Source organism: Ranitomeya imitator, chromosome 3 (genome assembly GCF_032444005.1).
Source record: "Ranitomeya imitator isolate aRanImi1 chromosome 3, aRanImi1.pri, whole genome shotgun sequence".
Classification (NCBI taxonomy): domain Eukaryota; kingdom Metazoa; phylum Chordata; class Amphibia; order Anura; family Dendrobatidae; genus Ranitomeya; species Ranitomeya imitator.
In genome coordinates, this window is record NC_091284.1 from 765,242,713 (window position 1) to 765,265,420 (window position 22,708).

General features: G+C 45.8%; 1 protein-coding gene across 2 annotated transcripts in view; it reads right to left on the reverse strand.

Moving 5' to 3' along the window:
* Nucleotides 1-22,708, reverse strand: part of PAN3 (poly(A) specific ribonuclease subunit PAN3) — a 48,774-nt gene that overhangs the window by 20,458 nt on the left and 5,608 nt on the right. For both annotated transcript variants that reach the window (XR_011319428.1, XM_069759030.1), the window contains exons 2-13: nt 17,213-17,331; nt 14,382-14,448; nt 12,324-12,394; nt 8,689-8,839; nt 5,004-5,251; nt 4,807-4,911; nt 3,555-3,612; nt 3,131-3,292; nt 2,790-2,906; nt 1,575-1,676; nt 489-654; nt 128-215 (exon numbers count right to left, since the gene is read on the reverse strand). Coding sequence is in view for 1 of the 2 variants with exons in the window: in XM_069759030.1 (XP_069615131.1) it covers nt 128-215; nt 489-654; nt 1,575-1,676; nt 2,790-2,906; nt 3,131-3,292; nt 3,555-3,612; nt 4,807-4,911; nt 5,004-5,251; nt 8,689-8,839; nt 12,324-12,394; nt 14,382-14,448; nt 17,213-17,331 (1,454 nt within the window). In the remaining variant the exon portion in view is untranslated. The remainder of the gene's footprint in view (nt 1-127; nt 216-488; nt 655-1,574; nt 1,677-2,789; nt 2,907-3,130; nt 3,293-3,554; nt 3,613-4,806; nt 4,912-5,003; nt 5,252-8,688; nt 8,840-12,323; nt 12,395-14,381; nt 14,449-17,212; nt 17,332-22,708) is intronic.

A 22,708-nucleotide genomic window follows, 5' to 3' on the forward strand; every position in this document is an offset into this window, starting at 1 on the left:
AATCTAGTCACTGAGCTAGCAGGGTAACGTGTCTGCATTAGGCCGTACAGGGATATAGATCTAAGGAGCGAGGTGTACAGTTAGGAGAGAAGGAATACCTGACAGTTTGGGTGCAGAATGGACTCACCTGGTATTGGGGCATTAGCGCTACAGGATTACTCTGACTGCCATCGTAGGTTAAAACATCAAAAATTCCAACACAGTTGACATGCAGCCTAAAAATACATAAAATGCACAAAAAAAAGTGACTTCCACTTTATACCAGTGAATCCACTCTAGGATACGGCGCTTGAGAAGTCCCTCATCAATATAATTTTATCAGAACACAAGCGCTGCTGTGTGAGGAGAGGTAGTTGCGATTCCCATTTTCTTGTACGGAAATCACCACTGAAAGTAGCACGCACAAGTACTTGTGGGTCCCATTGGAGTGGGGGCCCCACATTTATGGGTAATCATGTGAATATAACAAGTGTGCAAGGATTAGATACCTGGTTTTCCCAGTGATCAGGATCTTCGTTGGATCCATTACACGACACGCTAGGCCTGCGGTGTGGATGGTTCGCAGCGCTGAGCTTAGCTGGACGATGTAGGCCCAAATAAGAGACTCTGGTAGCAACCCGGCATGCTGACGGGGTAAAGGACCGTCGTGTTGGCCTAGCACAAAATACAAAGAATCTGAAATTATTTTTAGGGGAGAAAAAAAAAAAAAAAAAAAAGCGCAAAGTTTAATTGAGATATTTAAGTTTCACTGTAAAGGCAACTTCATGTAGTTGACGCATGGAATTAAATGGTCTACAAGGCTGCAGGTTACAGGGGCAAGACTGAATCAGCAGTGAGGAGGTCATCTACATTCATGACATTTTCTCCACTGCTGCCATTCTTAAGCTCCCAAGGATGGATAATGGAGAGACGCAAACTGAACACATTTGCACTATGCAGTGCAGACCCCCTGTAATGTCAAAACCAATCCAGAGAAATCATAAGTGACATTTCCATGGACTTTCCCCTTGTATCACCATCAACAAGGAAGCTTTACACATGACCCACATCTCATCACAACGATCAGCACTGGAGAAAGGCCACATTCGTCTACTTAAGGTTTCCGGGACACTGCAGTTTGCACCTAGATACTGAGCATCAGATGCCCACAGCCAAACCCCACAATTATGTTACCCCATTGAACAGTAACTGATGAGAGTCATCATTAGTGATGAGAGAGTGTACTCATTGCTCGGGTTATCCAGAGCATGCTCGGGTGGTCTTGAGAATTTATGAGGGCTCGGAGATTTACTTTTCATCCCAGCAGCTGAATGATTTAGATTTAATACACAGGCTGAGTACATGTGGGGATTCCCTAGCAACCAGGCAAACCCCACATGCACTCAGGCTGGCTAGTAGCTGTAAATCATTCAGCTGCCAAGATGAACACTAAATCTGCGAGCAGTCAAATATTCGGAGACCATCCGAGCGTGCTCAGAAAAACCCGAGCAACGAGTACACTCGCTCACCACTAGTTATCACCTATTCCACATCTTAACCCAAATTGTAAAGAACTGGTTGCAAGTCATCCTTACCCCATTTTCTTTTAGAAAAATAACCATCCGAACTGGGTTCATTAAAATGCCGGCTCATCATGGTCTCTGCTCCAGCGTGGAAGTCATAGGCAAAAACCAAGGCTGAAAGGAAAGGTGAGAGAATAATGCCACCCATGATTAAAAGATCAAGGGATTGTACAGAGCTGAATGTTCAGGTAAACCCAGAAGTGTGCACAGGAAGGGTACGTACCCAGTGTTACCAGCATTCTGGACAGCGCATTGTTGCTGCGTTGTACAGGACTGGCACAGTGGATGATTATTAATAGACTTCTATGCTCACTGTGCTTTACTCTACGTAAACTCCCTACAGTGCGTTTTTCCAACACAAAGTATGTCAACTTCTCATGGAGTCTTCTGTGTGGATTAGAGATGTCACCACAATCATGTGGTCTCATGTGAGCCGGAGAGGCTGCTGCTCAAATCCTATGGAGCCTTATAAGTGTCCATAGCCTTTGATCTAGGTCAGTGTTCCCAACTCCAGACCTCACGAGCCACCAACAGGTCATATTTTCAGGATTTCTTTTGTATTGCCCAGGTGATGAATTGTTGCCTGTGAAGGTGACGCAATCATCACCTGGGCAATACTAAGGAAATCCTGAAAACAAGACCTGTTTGCAGCCCTCGAGGAATGCAGTTTGACACCCCTGCTCCGTAGTACATGCCTGCACATGGCAATCTTGCCTTGCGCAGGCGTGTACTATGGAGGACAGAGAATGAACTTCAATCCAATATTGCAGCCAGCATGCAGCCAGCGGGGAAAGGGTGAATCAAACACCCGAAAACCCCGCCTCCATGGCTGAAGATTGTTCCCTCCAGATTCAGGTGACAGGGTCCCTTTAACTACCCCAGTAGCTTAAATCTCAGATTTTCAGACTGGGGGGGGCGCTACACCCCTATTCCTGACCGCAGTTTTAATACAGCAATGAGGGAAGGTGGCCCCTTAACAGTCGCCATTTTAATGTGTCGACGGTCATGAAGGGGGTTAAGCTGACATCAACCACATGCTTCATTACCCAGATTAGTGCAAGCATGGTGGGGAGTCTGGCCATGAACAGGTTAGTTTTTTTTGTTTGTTTACCAAGCACAGCGCCATATTTTTTTTTGGGCAATTCCTGCTTGACAAAATTAGAAAAAAAAAAAAACACGAACACTTGTGTCCCCCCATATTTACATACAAAGCGCCATGTAACTTACAATGCTCGCCAAATGCTTTGGTTGTAAACATTTCTCGTAAGCTAACGATATTGGAGTGCTGGACTTTTTTCCACGTGTCAACCAAAGACATGCATTTTGTGTTCACCAGACGAAAGCCTGCGATATGGAGGAAAGATAATATGTAGCTCAGTTACACCGAAACGTTAACTTGAAGTTTACTACTGGATTTAATGCTTTCCCCATAAACCTGAAGACGTTCCTTCTGAGCCCCCTCCAGGATGTTTGCTGTGATAATACCTGTGGCTGCCAGAAGTCATGGTTTCTACCCATGACCATTCACAGGTACTGACTCCACGGTCGGGCTATCTAGTCGGGCTCACCGTGGACTCTCTTCAGACAGTACGTCAGATCGTCTTTGCCATTTACAGCTTTGTAGCACGAAGTGATGTATCCAAAGTTACTGGACTTGTGAATTCTGTTGGGAGGAGGAAGCGGTTCCAGAGGAAAAAGGCTGTGGTAGCTATCAACCTCTGCAGGAACGGCTGAAAGGGAGAAGAGGACCACAGCTTAATCCACCAGTAGGTTCTACGTGCGAATGATCCATATACATATGGCGAGTTAGGTGGGGTGGAGACTTAACATGCAAGGGAATGGGGGGGGAACCATCTCAATCTACTGCAAAAAATGTATGAGAAAAAAAAAAGTAATAAAAAAAAACAAAAAACACAAAGATGAGAATTGTGTTGGGGCCCATCCTGCACAACAGATGCAGAAGAGGAAGCGTGCAGAAAGCAGGACACTTACCAGGCATATCTGCTTGGTCAATCTGTGCCATCGTTATCAAATGTCGGTTGATCAGTTCCTAGTAGTCACATGAAAAACAAGAGAAGCTGTAAACATTTGACACCATGTAAAAAAAAAAAAAAAATTATCTAAACATAACCATGTAGTTGTCTTGCATAGTAGAGGTTTCATAGTCGTACTGACATTGCGGTGGCTGGGTCTTCAGCTGCGCCGTGTGGTCTCATCCCAACAGCCTTATTATTAAAGGTGTATTCCCATCTCATAGGTCATAATCATATTTTCAAATACCTCCAATTAGGAATGTACATATTTTTTTATTTGCCATGTCTTTCCTCATGTGCAGGACCTTCGGTATCCATGGTTACAACCACTAAGAAAACAAGTCAACTCACTATCAGTGGTTGTAACCATGGATACCGAAGGTCCTGCAATGCCTACGCATGAGGAAAGACATCAGAAGAACTATACTAAATTTCTAATTGGAGGTATTTGTGAATATTATACCTACTACACATTGAGATAGGATCTTGGAGATGGGAATACTACTTTAAACAGCTTTCAGCTTGATCTCGGGTTATGGCAACTTGATGAATGACCAATCTGTAGGAAGGCCGATCTTCTACAAGCCTAGAAAGGTTATCTGGATTGTCTCAAGCCATCGGGTTGCCGGTCTTCCTCTTCACAGCCTTATTAAACCTGCTTCTAGCTGTGCTGCAATGTGCTATATGCAGGCCATAAAGGGTGCAGTCTGCAGATTAGCATACCCATAACCAGATTTGTAGCAGACTGGGAAACCTGGGTTGTAGTGCACGTTACTGCAGCGTTAGTATAGAGACTGCCACAACTGAATAATGGAGCCATGGCCGTTGCCGCACAGTTTGTAAACTTATCCCAATATACAAAGAGTCACAGCTTCAGAATCTAACATTAAGAAGTTGTGCAGCCTACACCATTAGTGCCGCAGAACATTCACTAGAGAGCAGTAATGTGAATGGAGCCCAAAGCCTAGTGAAGAGATTGGAGATGGCCATGGAAAATTGCTGATTGACTATGAGCAATGGATCACAAACCGATCAGTCGCAGCATGAGGGACAGGGTGAGATCTGGGCCACCTCACAAGTGTCAGTCACCCCTACAATTTGCAGACGAGACTGGACAGCTTTTACAATGGCAGCCTCTGTCATGCCCAACTTTAGAGGGAAATTTTTTTGGAGCAATTGCTGTGACGTTCTCCTGCTGGAGCAGCCGGTACCTGTCTGAGTTCATCCGCCATGAAGAAGGAAGGTGCATTTGCTTTGGGCTGCATGTAAGCAACATGAGGAGCAGTTGGAGGATAGAGGTGATAATTTGGAAAAACCTTTTGGGAAGAAAAGAACACACGTTAGCAGGTCTAGATTTACCCTCCATGATAACTTCAGTTTCCTACATTCCCTTGGATGACTGCTTTACCATTCCGGCGGGAGGCGCAGGCGTGGTGTCCGTGTAGAAATATGTCGTTCCACCAACAGTTTCTTTCTGGATAACCTGTCCTGCAGATGGGGGCTGAGAAACGGAGTTTGTCACTGGTGTTGAGGCACTGGTGGGCACCATGTAGGTGGCTGGGTTGGGTGTGTGGCTTCGCCGTCTTGGAGATGGGGAGGTGTGTGGTGTAATTTTAGGCGAATGAAGCGGGGAAGACCCAGCTGACAGAGACATCCCTTGAAGGGGAGGAAGGAAAAAGAAAAAAAAAAAAAACCTTTTTTATAGACGGATTAAACAAGATTATACACCAAGCTTATCGAGTTACTATTTAAAATATTCCTGTGCACTTAGTTTTTACTAGACAACTCCTTTATCGCTGGTCTGTAGGATGGGTGGTCACTTACTGATTCGTAGGGAAGGGGGGGTGCGCGATAATCCAACACTATTGACGCATATTCACATATCACCTACTGTCTGTCCTACTCTGGGCCATCACAATATGCCTTCCATGTAGAACTACCCGGTCAGGTCTAGGCAAAACCACCACTTCAGGCACATGGGTGTAGTATGAATGAGCAGCCAAATGAACACAAGCAGAAAGTTCACAGGTTATGCTGTCTGATCACCGCCAAACCATGCCACAGATACTGAAACAGCAGTGCCAGATTGACAGCGCCATAGGTTTGTTTTTCTTAGGGTGGAAACTTTCGATGAAGTGTGCACGCTGTTCCATCTAATAATTAGAAGTGGTAGTTTTTAGGGCATACAGAAACTACGCTACGTACACAGCAGATGGTGCGGTGATACTAGCCCCAGGGGATTTCAGCACAGCTGTAGCAGCACAGGCATCACTGACAACGAACCTGGAACGTTAAGGGTTTTAAAGGGACACACCTGAATTTGGAGGGAACAATCTTCAGCCATGGAGGCGGGGTTTTTGGGTGTTTGATTCACCCTTTCCTTACCCGCTGGCTGCATGCTGGCTGCAATATTGGATTGAAGTTCATTCTCTGTCCTCTGTAGTACACACCTGCACAAGGCAAGATTGCTTTGTGCAGGTGTGTACTATGGAGGACAGAATGAACTTCAATCCAATATTGCAGCCAGCGGGTAAGGAAAGGGTGAATCAAACCCCAAAACCCCGCCTCCATGGCTGAAGATTGTTCCCTCCAAATTCAGGTGACCGTGTCCTTTAAAGCCAATAAAAGTTTCCCTGATAGACACTATTGATATATAGAGCCACAAATCTGGGAGTGCAATGGCTGTGGAATGAATTACAGTACTCTGCTGCCCTCTACAGCTTCTAAATGGGTACTACACAGAATCAAAGATCAATAACCTGCTAAGCATTCAACACTTAACAGGGGTAGTCCAGTAGCTAGAAGCCATAACTTAGAATGGTGGGAATCTGACCCAATGAGTGCCAGAATAGGGGGCCATCCTCTGTGGGGTTGCTGGAAAGCTAAATGCAGTGCCCCAGCATACTATATAGACATTGAGCAAGAGCATTGCAGCTCCATTATATTGGGGGAATAAAGGCACTCCAATATGGCAATCAAAGGTGGTAACTTGTTGCATCCAACTGCTGGGACCACCAATCCTATGGATGGCTCAACTCCTTCCATGCAGAATATCCCCCTTACAGAGGTGGTGGAGGCACTGCCATCCATTAGGAATCAGGTGACGCCTGCACAGTGGGCGATCCAGTTAGAGGCCACATCTAATGCCCTGCAGGTGCCAGGATGAGCTATAAGACAAGCAGCAGTAGACCGCACAATGGCCCTAGTTGTTCTGCTGGGACACTTTGGGTCGTGGCATCCTGCACGTAGCACATAGTGTACAGACCAACCCCAGTGGGCACTCAGGGGAACAAGCCATGCCACAGCACAGGCACAGGACAGCGAGCACACGTCCAGATTCAGAGATCGCAATCTGATTATATCTGTGGAATGTGCTCAGGGTGGGGAACAAAAAAAAAAAAAAAAAACACCCAGAGCCCCATCTCTCCTTGTATGCACTTTACATTCTTGATTGATATTTATCCATAGGTTTTAGTTCATGAGTTTTGTATTGACTACTTTGTATCACCCTGAGAATCGCCCTTTTGGCCCGATTACTCTGCAGTATTTAGGGTTTGTGGCCAATTCTCTTCTCTGGGTGTGCGGCCTTGTTTTTAATTGTTTTTTTACACATTGATTTTTTGGCTCCCATTCATAATTCCTCTATATTCTTGACACTAACAAACATTATATTGTTACCACACTATTTATTGGACTTTATGGTCGGTTTTCTGCTCTCGTTTTCCCCCACTACATCAGGCAAGTGTATAACATTATGGTTGTTTGGTGCACACTCCCAGCTAAGGGAATGACCGGACTGCTGTGTACCTTGTCAAAAGGTACCGCTTTAGGCAGTATGAGTGCCCAATTCTACAAGAATAGCCATTCGGGGGGGGGAAAGAATTTTTTTCCCTTCAATGCCCCTCGTTTCCATGTAGCCCCCCTGCTGTTAATAACCGGTCCTCTGTGCAATAAATTTGCAAACAAACACGTTGCTTGATATCTTGGGGAGGGAGGATATAAACTTCTATATCACAGAGATTGCCCCTCATGAACACCTGGGAAACATGTTCTATAGAAGAAGTTGTAGGTCACAGCTGAACACCCCCGATACAAGGGAGAAGAGGAAACTCCCCTAAGACGCTAGCAAACCTCTACATGGGGCGGGGGGCACCGAAAGTCTGATTTTCAGTTTTGAAATAGTTCTTAGATTCCTATTATCACAATTGGGGCCAAAAAGGAGAAGTGAAGAGATTAAACCTGAAGAGAAAAACAAAGTGTTCTGCGCAGAGAAAGTCATTTTGAGATCTGAAGATATGACTAGAAGATGGGGACGGAATTTGACAGCAGCCACACATGCAGGGATCGCCTAGCGGGCTACGAGACACAGCCACGGGGACCCGAGCACGCCAAAATACGCGATTAGGACACCTTATCCTAGCATGCTCGCTCATCACTATTCAGCCATTTCTAAATGAAGTGCTGATTTTTCTTCTTTTAGAGCTTTGTAACTCCACATTTCTTCTCTTTGCAGGAAAGCAGATTTCACAGATCTGTGAAGCACCGTTCTAGTATCGGAAGGCACAGCCGGACCGCTGTGTCTCCCATCCTGAGCTATACCACCTTGTGCACATTGGTCTGGGCTCTCCAAAGTGAGCGGTGCATGTTTCATGGATGTGTAGAATCAGAAAGAAGCTACATAAAAAAAAATTAAATTAAAAAGCCTCACCTGCAGCCATCAGTGAGACCAGACATATGCTGATGAGAGTAGTACTCATTAGCTGACGCCTGTGACTGGCGGTAACCTTTCACCACTGGTCACAGCTGCTGGCTCACACACGGTCATGTCTGACAGCGTGGGAACTGCAGCGCTCTGACCAATGATAACTTATCGCCGTTAAGAGCTGGTGTTTCTTGTGCTACCACACAGAATAGTGTGGGAATGGGAAACACCCAATATTTGGGCTGCCGAGCCTGAACTGCAACACAGACTTCCTGGAGAAGTCAGTGTTTGAGGTCGCCCATTCCTAGTCTTCCCCTCCCCACCCAGTAATCAGCTTCACCTGTGATATTTGCACATAGTAATTTCCCCCCAACCTTCTAGAAATGGTTACCTGGAGCTAGACCAGCTGCAGCAGGACCTGCCATAGATGGGTGGGAGAACAGTGCTTGGGAGAAGGCAGATATGTTGGATTGGGACATATTACTCAACCGGGACGTGGATCCTCCTTTGGGGATAAACTCACTGGCAGTGGGGTTGGGTGTCTATAACAAAAAACAGAACATATTATAAATCTTAACCTAACAGAACAGATTTAAGACTTAGAGAAAATAGAATTGTCAGTACAAGTAATAAACCGGAACCATTAAGAGGTTGTATAAGAGCAGGATGCACTCGAGCATGACATCTGCTGAGTTAAGGTCCATTCCCAAGGAATGACATGCGGCCAGACATTAAACCTTTACCAATATTCGGATATTTAATTGCCTACAGATACAGGCAGAGCAAAGTACACAACGCACATGGAGCAACCTGGTAAATACTAGATCATTCGGTGCAGAGGCGGCCATAGTTCTCTGCGGTTCGAGTCCTGTTCACACAGTGCGACACCGCCAGGAACGATGATCTTTTACACGGCACAAAAGACCATTTTCCCCAAATGAGCATTGATTGGCAGGCTGTTTACATGGCAAGACAATTGGGAAATCAGCACTTTAACACCTCGTTCACAGTTATCCTGCAGTGTAAATGCCCCTTTACAATACAGTCCTGCTGCAGTGATAGGTGGTTTACCATTCAGGACCATTGGAAAGCTGGGAGACCAAGCTCAAGGCTGCAGTTACAGCCACATCTGCTACTCAAATCCCAGAAATAAGTTGGTCTTTTTACTTTAAGGTGGGGTGGACTTGGGTACAATCACACTTGATTTTTTTTGACCATGCAGATTTTGGCAAGTATTCCATGACGAAATCTGCTTAGAAAAGCTATCCACAATGACACCCAGCCTATTGCTGCTCATACGGCAATGTATTTTCAACTAGCTATTGAACCCGTTCTACGCCCGGGTGGCGAGCATTTATATTGGTATATGGTCTCCATCCTGGTATGTGCTGCTCCATCCTGCGTCCCCATCCTGTCATGTGCTGCTCCATCCTGTGCCCCCATTCTGTCATGTGCTGCTCCATCCTGCGCCCCCATTCTGTCATGTGCTGTTCCCATCCTGCGCCCCCATTCTGACATGTGCTGCACCTATCCTGCGCCTCCATTCTGTCACTGGCTGCTCCCATCCTGCGTCCCCATCCTGTCATGTGCTGCTTCCATCCTGCGCCCCTGTTCTGTCATGTGCTGCACCCATCCTGCGCCCCCGTTCTGTCATGTGCTGCCCTATTCTGTCATGTGCTGCTCCCATCCTGCACCCACGTTCTGTCATGTGCTGCTCCCATCCATATGCCCCATACGCTGCTCCATAAAGGTTTATGACCCCCATCAGGTGGCGTAAGTAACAAATAGCTGTGGCATGAAGTTCCACAGCCTCATGGCACAGCAATTTGTTACTTGCGCTACCTGATTCTTTTCCGGCGCCATTGTCTTGCTCCTCCTGGTGCCGGAATTGGCGCCTGCGCAGTCCGCGCTTTCCGGCGCCATTTTCTTGAAGACACAGCAGTGTGTCTTCAAGAAAATGGCGCCGGAAAGCGTGGACTGCGCAGGCGCCGTTTCCGGCACCAGGAAGAGCAAGACAATGGCGCCCAAAACGAATAGCGTAAGTAAAAACTTACTATGGCGGCGGATTATTTGCATAATCAGGGCGCAAATATGTAGACGGCGTCCCCGTGCTCCCGGCGGCATTTTTTCTATAATGCAACGCTAGGAGCGTCGCGCCTGCGCAGTCTATAGAGGCTTCGGACAGAGTGACGCTCCCAGCGTTATATTATAGATGTGGATTTGAAAACTCCTTCAATAAGTGACAAGTTTGTGTCAGGGAACCAATACACAAAGATAATGGAGTGTTCACAAGTTCAGTATTTGTAGCCAAAACCAGGCGTGGGTGATAAATACAGAAGTGGTGACGAGTTATTACTACACCTCTGTTCCTCTCCTGATTTTGGCTTACAAATACTGATAAAATACTGAAAATACTAACCAAATACTGAACGTGTGAACGTGGCCTAATGCAGCAAATCTGGGTGCGCACTCACAGCAGGGCTACACTGCAAATCACAGCAAATATCTGAAGATCTTTTACTTAAGGGGGACATCTTGGATTTCACATCAATGGTCTAATCCCAATGCAGTAGGAGTCGACTTCGATGGATAAGCAAAAACCTGCTGAGATTGCCCCTACATCATGCTGCTCTCAAAGGGATCGACCCCAGCAATGCATCATGTACTGGGTGATACAACATTAAGCAAAACTTGTTTTATCTGCTGCAGATCTCTGAATGCGGAGCTGTGTATAACCCTACTCCACACAGTGTCAGCTTTCTGCCTATGCACAGTGTTCATAGCAAGCTGACAATCTGGTGTTAGCATGGTTTGACTACTTTGCAGAAGGTTTACTAGTGATAAGCCACTGCTGGTAGAAATCATGATTGTTTGAGAACTGCAGCAAGCAGCCCAGTAATTGACACATTGCTTGAATCAGGGTCTCTGTCTGTACATCATGTAGCTTGCAGGTTAAATGGCAAAACATGGTGACAGACTTAATTTATTCTTTTATGCACTTCTGTGTACAATGTGTTGATAACAGAACTAAAGCAAGAGTACTGGAAAATTAAAAAAAAAAAAAAAAAAAGAGCAAAGCTTAAATTTTAACATGTTCTAGGGCTATGCAGTATAGGGGCTCAGCAAGTCTCAGGCTGCAATCACGGGTGCTTCCAAAATAAAGAAAAGTAGTGGGGTAAAAACTGAGGTCTCATTTCTTTGTAGCTACTTTTATGTAGCACTTAGAGCAGTGGTCCCCAACTCCAGGCCTCGAGGGCCGCCAACCGTGCAGGTTTTCAGGATTTCCTTAGTATTGCACAGGGGTTGGAATCATCACCTGTGCAGATGATCACATTACCACCGATGAAATCCTGAAAACCTGCACTGTTGGCGGCCCTCGAGGCCTGGAGTTGGGGACCCCTGACTTAGAGGGACAAAAAGACTGCAATACATTCATGTCATTTTTGCATCATTTTGTGTGGATTAGCTGAGAAATTCCACAGCAGGAATATCCAGTGTGGACATAGCCTTGGAGAGGTTGCTAGTTTGGCACTTTATAGGTTTAAAGTGTTTTCTAACGAGGAGAGGATTAGCGGGTGTCACTGCTAAAACCTGAAGGAAAACCCCAGAGCAGGTCAATGTCTCTGCAGCACAAGTCACCACTGGCCACATGTGCAGTGTATGGACTTGTAATGTACTGGTGCGGCAACCTCGGCCACAGCAAGATGTGATTTGTAGATGTCCTGCTGACAAGGATGCTACACACGGGCAGAAGACCGTTACTATAGTATATGCCATGGTCAGGTTTTCTAGCAGGCAAGTTGTACAAGAATAAAAATAACAGATCCGTGGCAATTTTTACCCATTTTGGAATGCGTGGGGTTTTTTTTATTTAAAAAAAAAAAAAAAAAAAGTCAAACAAGTTCCAAAATGGGTGAAAATTTCCACTGATCAAATAACTTGTATATGCATGAGAAGTGACTATGCATGCACCCCGTTCCTTTAGATATCAAAACACACATCTGGGAATGAGTGCCCATCACCTACCTTTCTTCTTTGAGAAATGCTGAGACCACCAAAGTCATTAAAGATAGAGGAAGCAGGAGAGACTAGGGGATCTAGAGGGAAGAAAAAAAGAAAATAAAGATCATTGCTCCTGTAATATTGTATTAGATAGATTATGCAAATTGAAAGCTTGCGTAAAAAAAAAAAAAAAAAAAAAAAAAAAAAGTTGAGCAAAAGCTTGACTTGCGCCAAAATTTGGTTTAACATTAGTTCCTCCTTGTTCTGAAGTTTACAGAGCTGGGGAGGGCCGGTGGTGCGACACCACAGCGTGTCTGATGACAAGCAGTGGTGGTTCCCTGTGCCAGAAATCCCATTCCAGTCCGTGGCTGGAGAAGATCTCATGGTGGTGCATGCCACTTGTCAGAAGCTCCTGATCCATGAAGAGACATTATGCACAAGGCGTCTGACTCCACCGCGCCCCTCGCTGGTCTTGATGCATTGGGGCCTTGGCTCTATGAGCGGTCCCTTATGGTGTGCTCATTGGCAGTGTTGTAAGGCAACTACTACCATTAATGGGAAGCGAGTCCTGTGGTACGAGTGAAGAGTGTAGACCGGCTGCTCTGATGAGGGGACATGACGGACGAGAGCTGGTACAGGAGGCTGCAGAACTACAATGTATATTAATACTGACTACAGCGGCCATACGAACATTTACTGAAATAATCTTACGGTTCAGATCCGTGACCGGCGTGCCTAGCTGTGTGCACTCGCCCCATCACCGATAGGGGAAGGAGCTGCCCGTCATTACACCAACAGCTCTTCACTGCAGGACAGTGGCCGCAGTTTTGTCCCTGCTCTCCACAAGAGTGTCAAGTATTGTCTATGTGCACTTCGAGAGACCACCATTAGTCCCTGACCTGTAGGCAGTCCTCAGCACACAGACACTGGAACTAAGCTTCTTAACACCGAGTTCAAGCAAGGACCACAACCCAAGGACCTCATACATGAGCCTGCAGCGCTTAGGCAAGCCGACCTGTAACCAATCCGTGCATCATCATAGTTCATACCCCGTCCATGAAACATGGACGCCAGGCTGCTTGGCCAATGCATTAACCCTCTTCACATCAATGCAGTTTTTCAAGCTTTTACCCCCTCCCCCCACATAGCTGTAATTCGTTCCATAGACATTGCCATAGGAAGACATATCAATATATAAACCCAGACTCATAATGCAAAGTGTCCAAAAACCATGTCCTGGACACTACCAAATTCAGCTCCAAATAGCAATCAGATTAATCAGGAGAAAAAAGGAGCGTTCAAAATGCAACGTTAACAAGTACAAAATTTTATTAAGACCCTGAAAATGCACATACAAACATGTATCTAAAATAAGGATACTAAAGACCATCCCTTTAACCCGCACAGTACTGCAAAGAGATCATATAATAGTACAGAGGAATTGCCATGTCCGGAAAAAGCCTATAGGCCTGTGTATATTGTACAAAAACGTAATGCTATGTCGATAGTCCAATATATGGACCAATTTGTAACTTGCAGACAATACTATTATATCCGCGATCCAAAGTCCGGAACCAGCTAAAGAAGACCCACCCTACTGCCAATACCGTAAGTGCACATAGCGTAAAGAGCGCAGTAATGGTAATCTCCTAAAACTCCTCTTACCCAGGTGCAGGAGACAGATAAAGTCAGGCGACACCCCCGACGCGCGTTTCGCTCCAGCGTTCTGTTAGCTTTCTCAAGGGGAAGTGTTGTGCTTTTTATTGGCACCATTCAATTTACTATATCATATACTGAATAAAGTGGGGTGACATGGGGAAATACGTGCAGTTCCAACTTTTGGATTTTGTTTTTAACTATGTTCATTGTGTGGCAACAATTAACTGGAAATCTGATTGCTATAGTCGTAATTGTATTGATTTGGACAATTTATTTTTTTTATTTATTCATTTTTATTTAGAGTAGAGTAACATGATTCTGTTTCAATTTTCACCATCTGCATTGCAAAGGGGCAAAATCCACACACTGGATTGAGCTAGACTAGACATTATACACTTCTCACATAGCAAACATTGCCCTTACCATGGCCGGCATATTGCTTGGCACTGTCATTCAGAAGGCTGGGAGAACTGCTGCTGTTTGTCATCCGCTACAAAAAAACACATTTTGTTTAAAACCTACATAGATGAAGAATTATAGGTCACAAGTTACTTCAGTGCCCATAACAAAGTTTATATGGCAGCATGTGAACATGGTCTATAAAAACCAGACTGAACATGGCCCGATTCATTCTCCTCAAGCTGTGTAACCTTTGTAACACATCTGACAGGTAACAGCTGCTAGCACCTATGAGATGGCCAATGTTCAATTGATCTAAAGACATTAAAGGGATTGTCTGGTCTAGAGATATTGAAGACATGTCTGCAGGATAGGAGATCGGCGAGGGGTCATCCAGGTGTAAAGAGACTGAACGGAGCTGCAATATTGGTGCTGGACACTGCAGGACGAGCTCCGGTCAATGTTTACACCCGGCCGCAGCCTACAATGGCTGATGTGATCTGTGCTCATTTATTACAACAGTGTTAAGAGGTGATCAGTGAAGTGCCAGGTGTTGGACCACCCTCCCCACAGATCTGACACCCTATAGTGATGAGCTAGATGAGACATCTCCATTATGTGCATGTATTTGAATACAAGTTAATGCTTCAAGGGCCTTATTCTTGCTTTTCAAAAACAATCAAAAGGGATCCAGATCCTGTAGAGCACATTTAAACTAAACTTCAGACTATAATGTCATTATGAAACTATGGACTAAAGGTACCTTCACACATAACGATATTGTTAACGATATTGTTGCTATTTGTGACGTAGCAACGATATCGTTAATGAAATCGTTCTGTGTGACAGCGACCAACGATCAGGCCCCTGCTGGGAGATCGTTGGTCGCTGAACAAAGTCCAGAACTTTATTTCGTCGCTGGACTCCCTGGAGACATCGCTGGATCGGCGTGTGTGACACCGATCCAGCGATGTCTTCACTGGTAACCAGGGTAAACATCGGGTAACTAAGCGCAGGGCCGCGCTTAGTAACCCGATGTTTACCCTGGTTACCATGCTAAAAGTAAAAAAAACACTAGATACTTACCTACAGCCGTCTGTCCTCCAGCGCTGTGCTCTGCACTCCTCCTGTACTGGCTGTGAGCCGGAAAGCAGAGCGGTGACGTCACCGCTCTGCTTTCCGGCTCACAGACAGTACAGGAGGAGAGCAGAGAAGCAGAGCGCAGCGCTGGAGAACAGACAGCGGTAGGTAAGTATCTAGTGTTTTTTTTTTTTTACTTTTAGCATGGTATCCAGGGTAAACATCGGGTTACTAAGCGCGGCCCTGCGCTTAGTTACCCGATGTTTACCCTGGTTACCGGCATCGTTGGTCGCTGGAGAGCGGTCTGTGTGACAGCTCTCCAGCGACCAAACAGCGACGCTGCAGCGATCCGGATCGTTGTCGGTATCGCTGCAGCGTCGCTATGTGTGACGGTACCTTTACTATGGCACCATAAAGGAGCGTGAATGCACATGTGCTGCCATAACCATTGTTTTGCAAGGAAACGCTATTCCTGAACTGCTCACCGTCATTCATATATTTAACAGTGCAAGAGGTCAGAGCTAAAATGGCTCAATGGGGTTCTGGAAAAGTGATGTGCACAGCACGTCATCTATTGTGTAACTTTGGGAAGCAAACCGCTGAGAGGGGCAACAGTGTGGACGGATGGATGGATGCTTTCACATCTGTCCACTAAATGGATCCAATGCAACAAAGTTACAGAAGAGTGCAGTCTGTGGGGCTTTCCAATATAGATAAAGGGGTTGTCCCCAAACAAGTCAGTATCCTTTGACAGATTAGAGAAATATAAACACTATTAGGAATGGGCAAATTCCCCCTCTTAAGGCATGCAATTGGGGCCAAAATGACTTTTGCAAGTTGGTGTCAGTAGAAATTTTGCACAGTGATCTTTCCAGACGGAGAATTGTCAGTAGTGTGAACGCAGCCCAGAGTCACAATTGTCTGACAAGTCAATGTGCCCTCTATTCTTTCCCAGAGACCGTACATGGACCCTTCCAAACACCTTCGTTTACCCAAAACGAGCATCTCTGGTCTGATCATGGCAATTCTCATGAGTTCTACACATCAGACTGCCATTAAAGACTATGGGGGATCTGTATTAAACAGTTGTCCCAAGTGTATGCGCCCGACAGCGAGCCTAAGAAATAGCCGGCTGGTTTCCCTGCAGAATAAGCTACGCGAGAATCAAAGCTTGTAAATGCCAAACTGTGCAACATTAAGAAAACCCAATTGACAAGTTGCTTTTAGCCATAAACCTTGAAACTCAAAAAAAAAAAAAAAAAAAAAAAAAAAAGGTTCCACATCGTTTACATACAAGTTATGGGGATGTACAGCAGCCAGAAGAACACACTTTTGACCTCTACATTGTTAATAGGATTTGTAGATAAATTGCACAAACATGGTGTGCATCTAGTTTTAAGGTTTTCAAGAAAGTTGGACCAAAGGTCCCTTGGCAGATCTTGCCTTCAGATAGGGATGTCTACGAATGTGGAAAGTTTAAAGAGCCTTTCAGAAGATGGGACTTCATGACTTCTCTGTCCAGTTGCATAGTTTGGAAAACTATTCAAGTCATCTGGGTTAATCAGGAGCGGTCTGCCATTAGGTGAACCAAGTGTTAGCCAGAGAGACTACAATCATTGCACTGGAGGATGCACAGCATCCGTGCATTACAGAGACGGTCCATGTAGGGCTTCATTTGTCCGGTGGTCACACTGAAGGGAAACGAAGACTTGCTGTGGAGAGGTCACATCACAAAACATAGAAACAGTGATCACAATATGAAGGGCACGGTTTACCTGCATCCTAGGGTAATTTGCCTCTGCGGGGCTTCCAAAGCCATTCATTCCAATAAAGCTGGTACTGAAATAAGAATCTGTAAGACTGGAGTCTGGTAACACACCATCGATTCCAGGAACTGAGGAGACAAAATGGCAAGGTTTTCAATAAAAAAAAAAAAAAAAAAAAAAAGTGTAAATGAGGGAGAAGGGTGGGGTATAAAAAAAATAAATAAAAAACACAAGCACACAGGACAGTCACATTACACTGAACAACTTAGCTCCTCATCTTACACATGTATAAAAAGAGGATCACATCCACACATTTTAATGCAAACTTGTGTTTTCGGCTAGTTATGGACTATAGTCACATGCAAAAAAGGTTAGAAACTGTTCCAGTTTTCTGCTCAAAATCCCAATAAAAATGAATGCAAACTTTGGAGACTAAAAGGCATCCTCCAGTCTGACAACTCCTTTAGTCCCTATGTTGCCCCCCCACCACCAGCAAAACACTTAGTTCCTGCTACATCGGCTCCGTAGAGGTCAACACTGGCTCTCCCAAGGCTTGCATGACATTATGTCACATCATGCAATCCCGTGGCCCTCAATTATGCCCACAGAAGAGGGAGAGAAGCCAGCATCGATTGTTATGTCACATGAACCCTGTGGCCAATGTCACAACGGGAGAGCTAGCGAGGACACAGCTGGAGTCATACTGGTGGCGATTATACGTGTTATTTTACTGGGCAAAAGCGTAGGGATTCAGAAGGGGTTTTGCCCAGTAGTGGACAACCCCCATTAGAGAAAAACTTTTCAGCCTCATGTACAGGGGCTGAATGGGTGCCCCCAAGGAAAATCTCACTCCGCACATAGGGCAATAAGCCAATCGCCATACATGTCAAAGCCAGACAGAACCTGCATTTATTCAGACAGAGGTCTTCTGCACCAGTCCCAAAAACTTTACATAAAAGGCCTTGTGCCCCATCACAATGTATCACTGAGGACAATTGTATGCATTAGTTCCTATTGTGGTCAATAAACCAACTAATAGGTCCATTTTGAATTCCATATAAAACTGCAAAATCATTGTGAACGAGAGGCTTGTTTCACAACTATCTTGCTGTGTACTGAAAACTAGAATGTCGGACAGAAGATCCTATAAAGATTAGGACTACAGGTACAACAGACAAGGGGCGAGTGGTGGGAAGATTATAGCTTATGCCCCATGATAGCATACAGGGTTGGAGGCAGGAAGCTCCTCACTTCAGAAGCCAGGTGTCACTATGACAGACCCTGCTCCATAGATCAGCTTAACTGCCTGCTTACAAGCCTTAATCATTTTTCCTTCTCTATACACGGTCCACAAAAAAATAAAAACCAAGGACAAAAACCAGACTGACCATGTAAAAAACGCCTGAATGAAGCCTTATACTGATCTAGATGCAATTTACCCAAATTTTGCACTTTCCAGCTTAGAGGCTTCACCCACTAAGGTTAACATGGGGATCAGTGTACCAATAGAGAAGTCAATGGCACCTCCAGTGTAGAGCAACGCAAGGATACATAAAACGTAGTGCTAAATACCTGTCCAGTGACCGCCACAGAGATACATAGAGGACAGCAGATATCGGGTCTATCCCTCTCACTTCCCTATAGAGGAAGCCATAAAGATTGTGATCGTCCGATGCCTTGTCAGAAAGCATGGCCTGGAGGCAACCATCACCTTCACCAGTCCACTGTACATCATGGAGACACCTGTCACTGATGATCGCTGTAACTCTTGGAGTATCAGTTTCCCACGTGCTGCCATGGTAGATCGAGATACAGGCGATTCTCACAAAATTAGAATATCAACAAAAAGATAATTTATTTCAGTTCAATACAAAAAGTAAAACTCATATAGAGTCATTACAGTGATCTATTTCAAGTGTTTATTTCTGTTGATTATGGCTTACAGCCAATGAAAACCAAAAACTCATTATCTCAGTAAATTAGAGTAATTAACAAAAAACACCTGCAAAGGCTTCCTACGCGTTTAAAAAAGGTCCCTTAGTCTGTTTCGGTAGGCTCCACAATCATGGGGAAGACTGCTGACTTGACAGATGTCCAGAAGGCAGTCATTGACACACTGCACAAGGAGGGTAAAGTCATTGCTAAAGGTACCGTCACACTAAACTATATCGCTAGCGATCCGTGATGTTACAGCGTCCTCGCTAGCGATATCGTTGTGTTTGACACACAGCAGCGATCAGAATCCTGCTGTGATATCGTTGGTCGCTGCAGAAAGTCCAGCACTTTATTTCGTCGCTGGACTTCCTGCTGACATCGCTGAATCGGCGTGTGTGACGCCGATTCAGCGATGTCTTCGCTGGTAACCAGGGTAAACATCGGGTTACTAAGCGCAGGGCCGCGCTTAGAAACCCGATGTTTACCAGCGTAAAAGTAAAAAAAAAAAAAAAAAAAAACAAAAAAAAAAAAAAAACACACTACATACTTACCTTCCGCTGTCTGTCCCTCGGCGCTCTGCTTCTCTGCCCTGTGTAAGCACAGCGGTGACGTCACCGCTGTGCTTACACAGGGCAGAGAAGCAGAGCGCCGAGGGACAGACAGCAGAAGGTAAGTATGTAGTGTTTGTTTTTTCTTTTTACTTTTACGCTGGTAACCAGGGTAAACATCGGGTTACTAAGCCCGGCCCTGCGCTTAGTAACCCGATGTTTACCCTGGTTACCGGCATCGTTGGTCGCTGGAGAGCTGTCTGTGTGACAGCTCTCCAGCGACCACACAGCGACGCTGCAGCGATCCGGATCGTTGTCGGAATCGCTGCAGCGTCGCTTAGTGTGACGGTACCTTTAAGAAGCCGGCTGTTCAGAGTGCTGCATCCAAGCATATTAATGGAAGGTTGAGTAAAAGGAAAAAAGTGTGATAGAAAAGGTGCACAAGCAACTGGAATAACTACAGCCTTGAAATGATTGTTAAAGGGCCACTGTCACCCCCTCCAGCCGTTATAAACTAAAAGAGCCACCTTGTGCAGCAGTAATGCTGCATTCTAACAAGGTGGCTCTTTTAGTTCTTGGTGCAGTTATTGCCAAAATAAAGAGTTTTATAATTTCGCCAAAATACCTGTCTTTAGACAGGGAGGCAGGTCTTAACCCCCTGCTGGAAACGCCACACTGCAGTCACTCAAATCTTCTGGGGCACCGGGCGCCGCCCCCTCAGCGCTGTTTTCCCATGAAATCCGGCGCCCCCGCTGTTTAGTACTGGCTGCACAGGCGCAGTCTGCAAGACTGCATGTGAGGTCAGATGGCCAGAGCTCACTGCGCCTGCACCAGACAGTACTACACAGCGCAGGCGCCGGATTTCATGGGAAAACAGCGGAGGGGGCGGCGCCCCAGAAGATTTGAGTGACGTCAATTTCACCGCACTTGGAATTGTTCCCCCCCCTTTCCTAATACATGACATGGTAGAACCAATGGTGTCGCTCAAAAGTACAACTCTTAAGCCCTGTTGACGGGAAAAAAAAATAAAATAAAAAAAAAAAAAAGTTATGGCTCTGGGAAGGAGGGGAGCTAAAAACAGAAAAAGCTCCGGCTTAAGGGGTTAAAGACCAACAGTATTGCGGTGCTTGATTGGCCAGCAAACTCGCCTGACCATAACCCCATAGAGAATCTATGGCGTATTGTCAAAAGGAAGATGAGTGACACCAAACCCAACAATGCAGACGAGCTGAAGGCTGCCATCAAAGCAGCCTGGGCTTCCATAACACCTCAGCAATACCACAGGCTGATCGCCTCCATGCCACGCCGCATTGATGCAGTCATTGATGCTTAAGGAGCCCTGACCAAGTAATGAGTGCATTTACTGAACATACATTTTGGATTTTGATATCATTTTTTCAAGCTGGACTTATAAAGTATTCTAATTTACTTAGACAATAACTTTTGGGTTTTCATTGGCTGTAAGCCATAATCATCAACATTAACAGAAATAAACACGAACCAGATCACTCTGCATGTAATGACTATAATATGAGTCACTTTTTGTATTGAAAAACTGAAATAAATTAACAAATATTCTAATTTTGTGAGGAACATGGGCGATGGAGCACTTCAGGCAGAGGTCACAGCTAAAGTTCAGCGTATTTGGCAATCTATAGCTGAGTTCGCATCTCAACTTCAGGAAAATGGCCACCGCGATCTCCATCTGCGAACGCGCGGCATCCCGTGGCCATTTTCCTGAAGCCCCGGGCAGCAGAGGACTCCATATGCGCACGCGCGGCCTCAGGAAGATGGCCACCTCCACAGATCACCAGGGAAATAGCGCAGATCGCGCGTTTTTTTTCTTCTCCTGCGCAGTGGATTCAGAAGATGGGCATGCGCAAACCACTACGCCACCAACGGAAAGATATGCAAGATCTGGGGGAAGAAACAGCGATGTCGCCACGCCCATATGACCTGACCAGCCTGATTGACAGGCGAAAACGGCGACTTTAGTAAGTTATTTCGGCAGCATAGGTGGGGAATCAGGGTACACAAAATACACTATAGTAACGCACAGCTCAGCCCCTATTTAACAGTATTTTTACCTCGTACTGAAAAAAACGGGGTGACAGGTTCCCTTTAAAATAAAGAGCCATGTGCCTAACCCCCTCCCACCCCCTGTGCGCCCGCCCGCTGTTCTTAAAATACTCACCCGGCTCCCTCGCTGGCTGGCACTGTTTCCTGTCCTGGCCGCACCTTCTACTGTATGAGCGGTCACACGTTGCGGATCCACAGCCAATTCCGCAACGTGTGCACATACCCTAAGGCTGCAGTCATCAGCGGAGACTGACATGTGCCGCATCTTTCAAGACCACAGCAGGTCAGTTTGCGGAGATGCTAGTGAACACATGCAGATTTACCTGCCTTTAAATAGAAGCCAGCGCTTTGGATGCAATGAGCATTAAATGCGTCCAAATCGCTGCTAGTTCCGGATTGTGGGAACCGGGCCTAAGGCTGCAGAAGTCAGGTCAGGACCAGCGGCCCCTCCGTACAGAACATGTGGATGCAGCATGTGTGGGGCATAAGATGAGCCTGCCATCTGTATAAGGCTGAGTTCACACCTGTGTATGACCGCCATCCCTGGATCAGCTATATACCCCCTATAAGGCTGCAGAGCTCAGGACCTGTGGCCCCTCCATACAGAACATGTGGATCCTGCAGGAGATGGGCCTGCCATCTGTATAAGGCTGCGTTCACACTTGTGTATGACCACCACCCCCAGATCAGTCATATATACCCCCCTTATAAAGGTTGCGGAGTCCAGGACCTGTGGCCCCTCCATACAGAACATGTGGATCCTGCATGAGGTGGGCCTGCCATCTGTATAAGGCTGCGTTCACACCTGTGTATGACCGCCATCCCCCGGATCAGCCATATATATCCCCCTATAAGGCTGCAGAGCTCAGGACCTGTGGCCCCTCCATACAGAACATGTGGATCCTGCAGGAGAAGGGGCTGCCATCTGTATAAGGCTGAATTC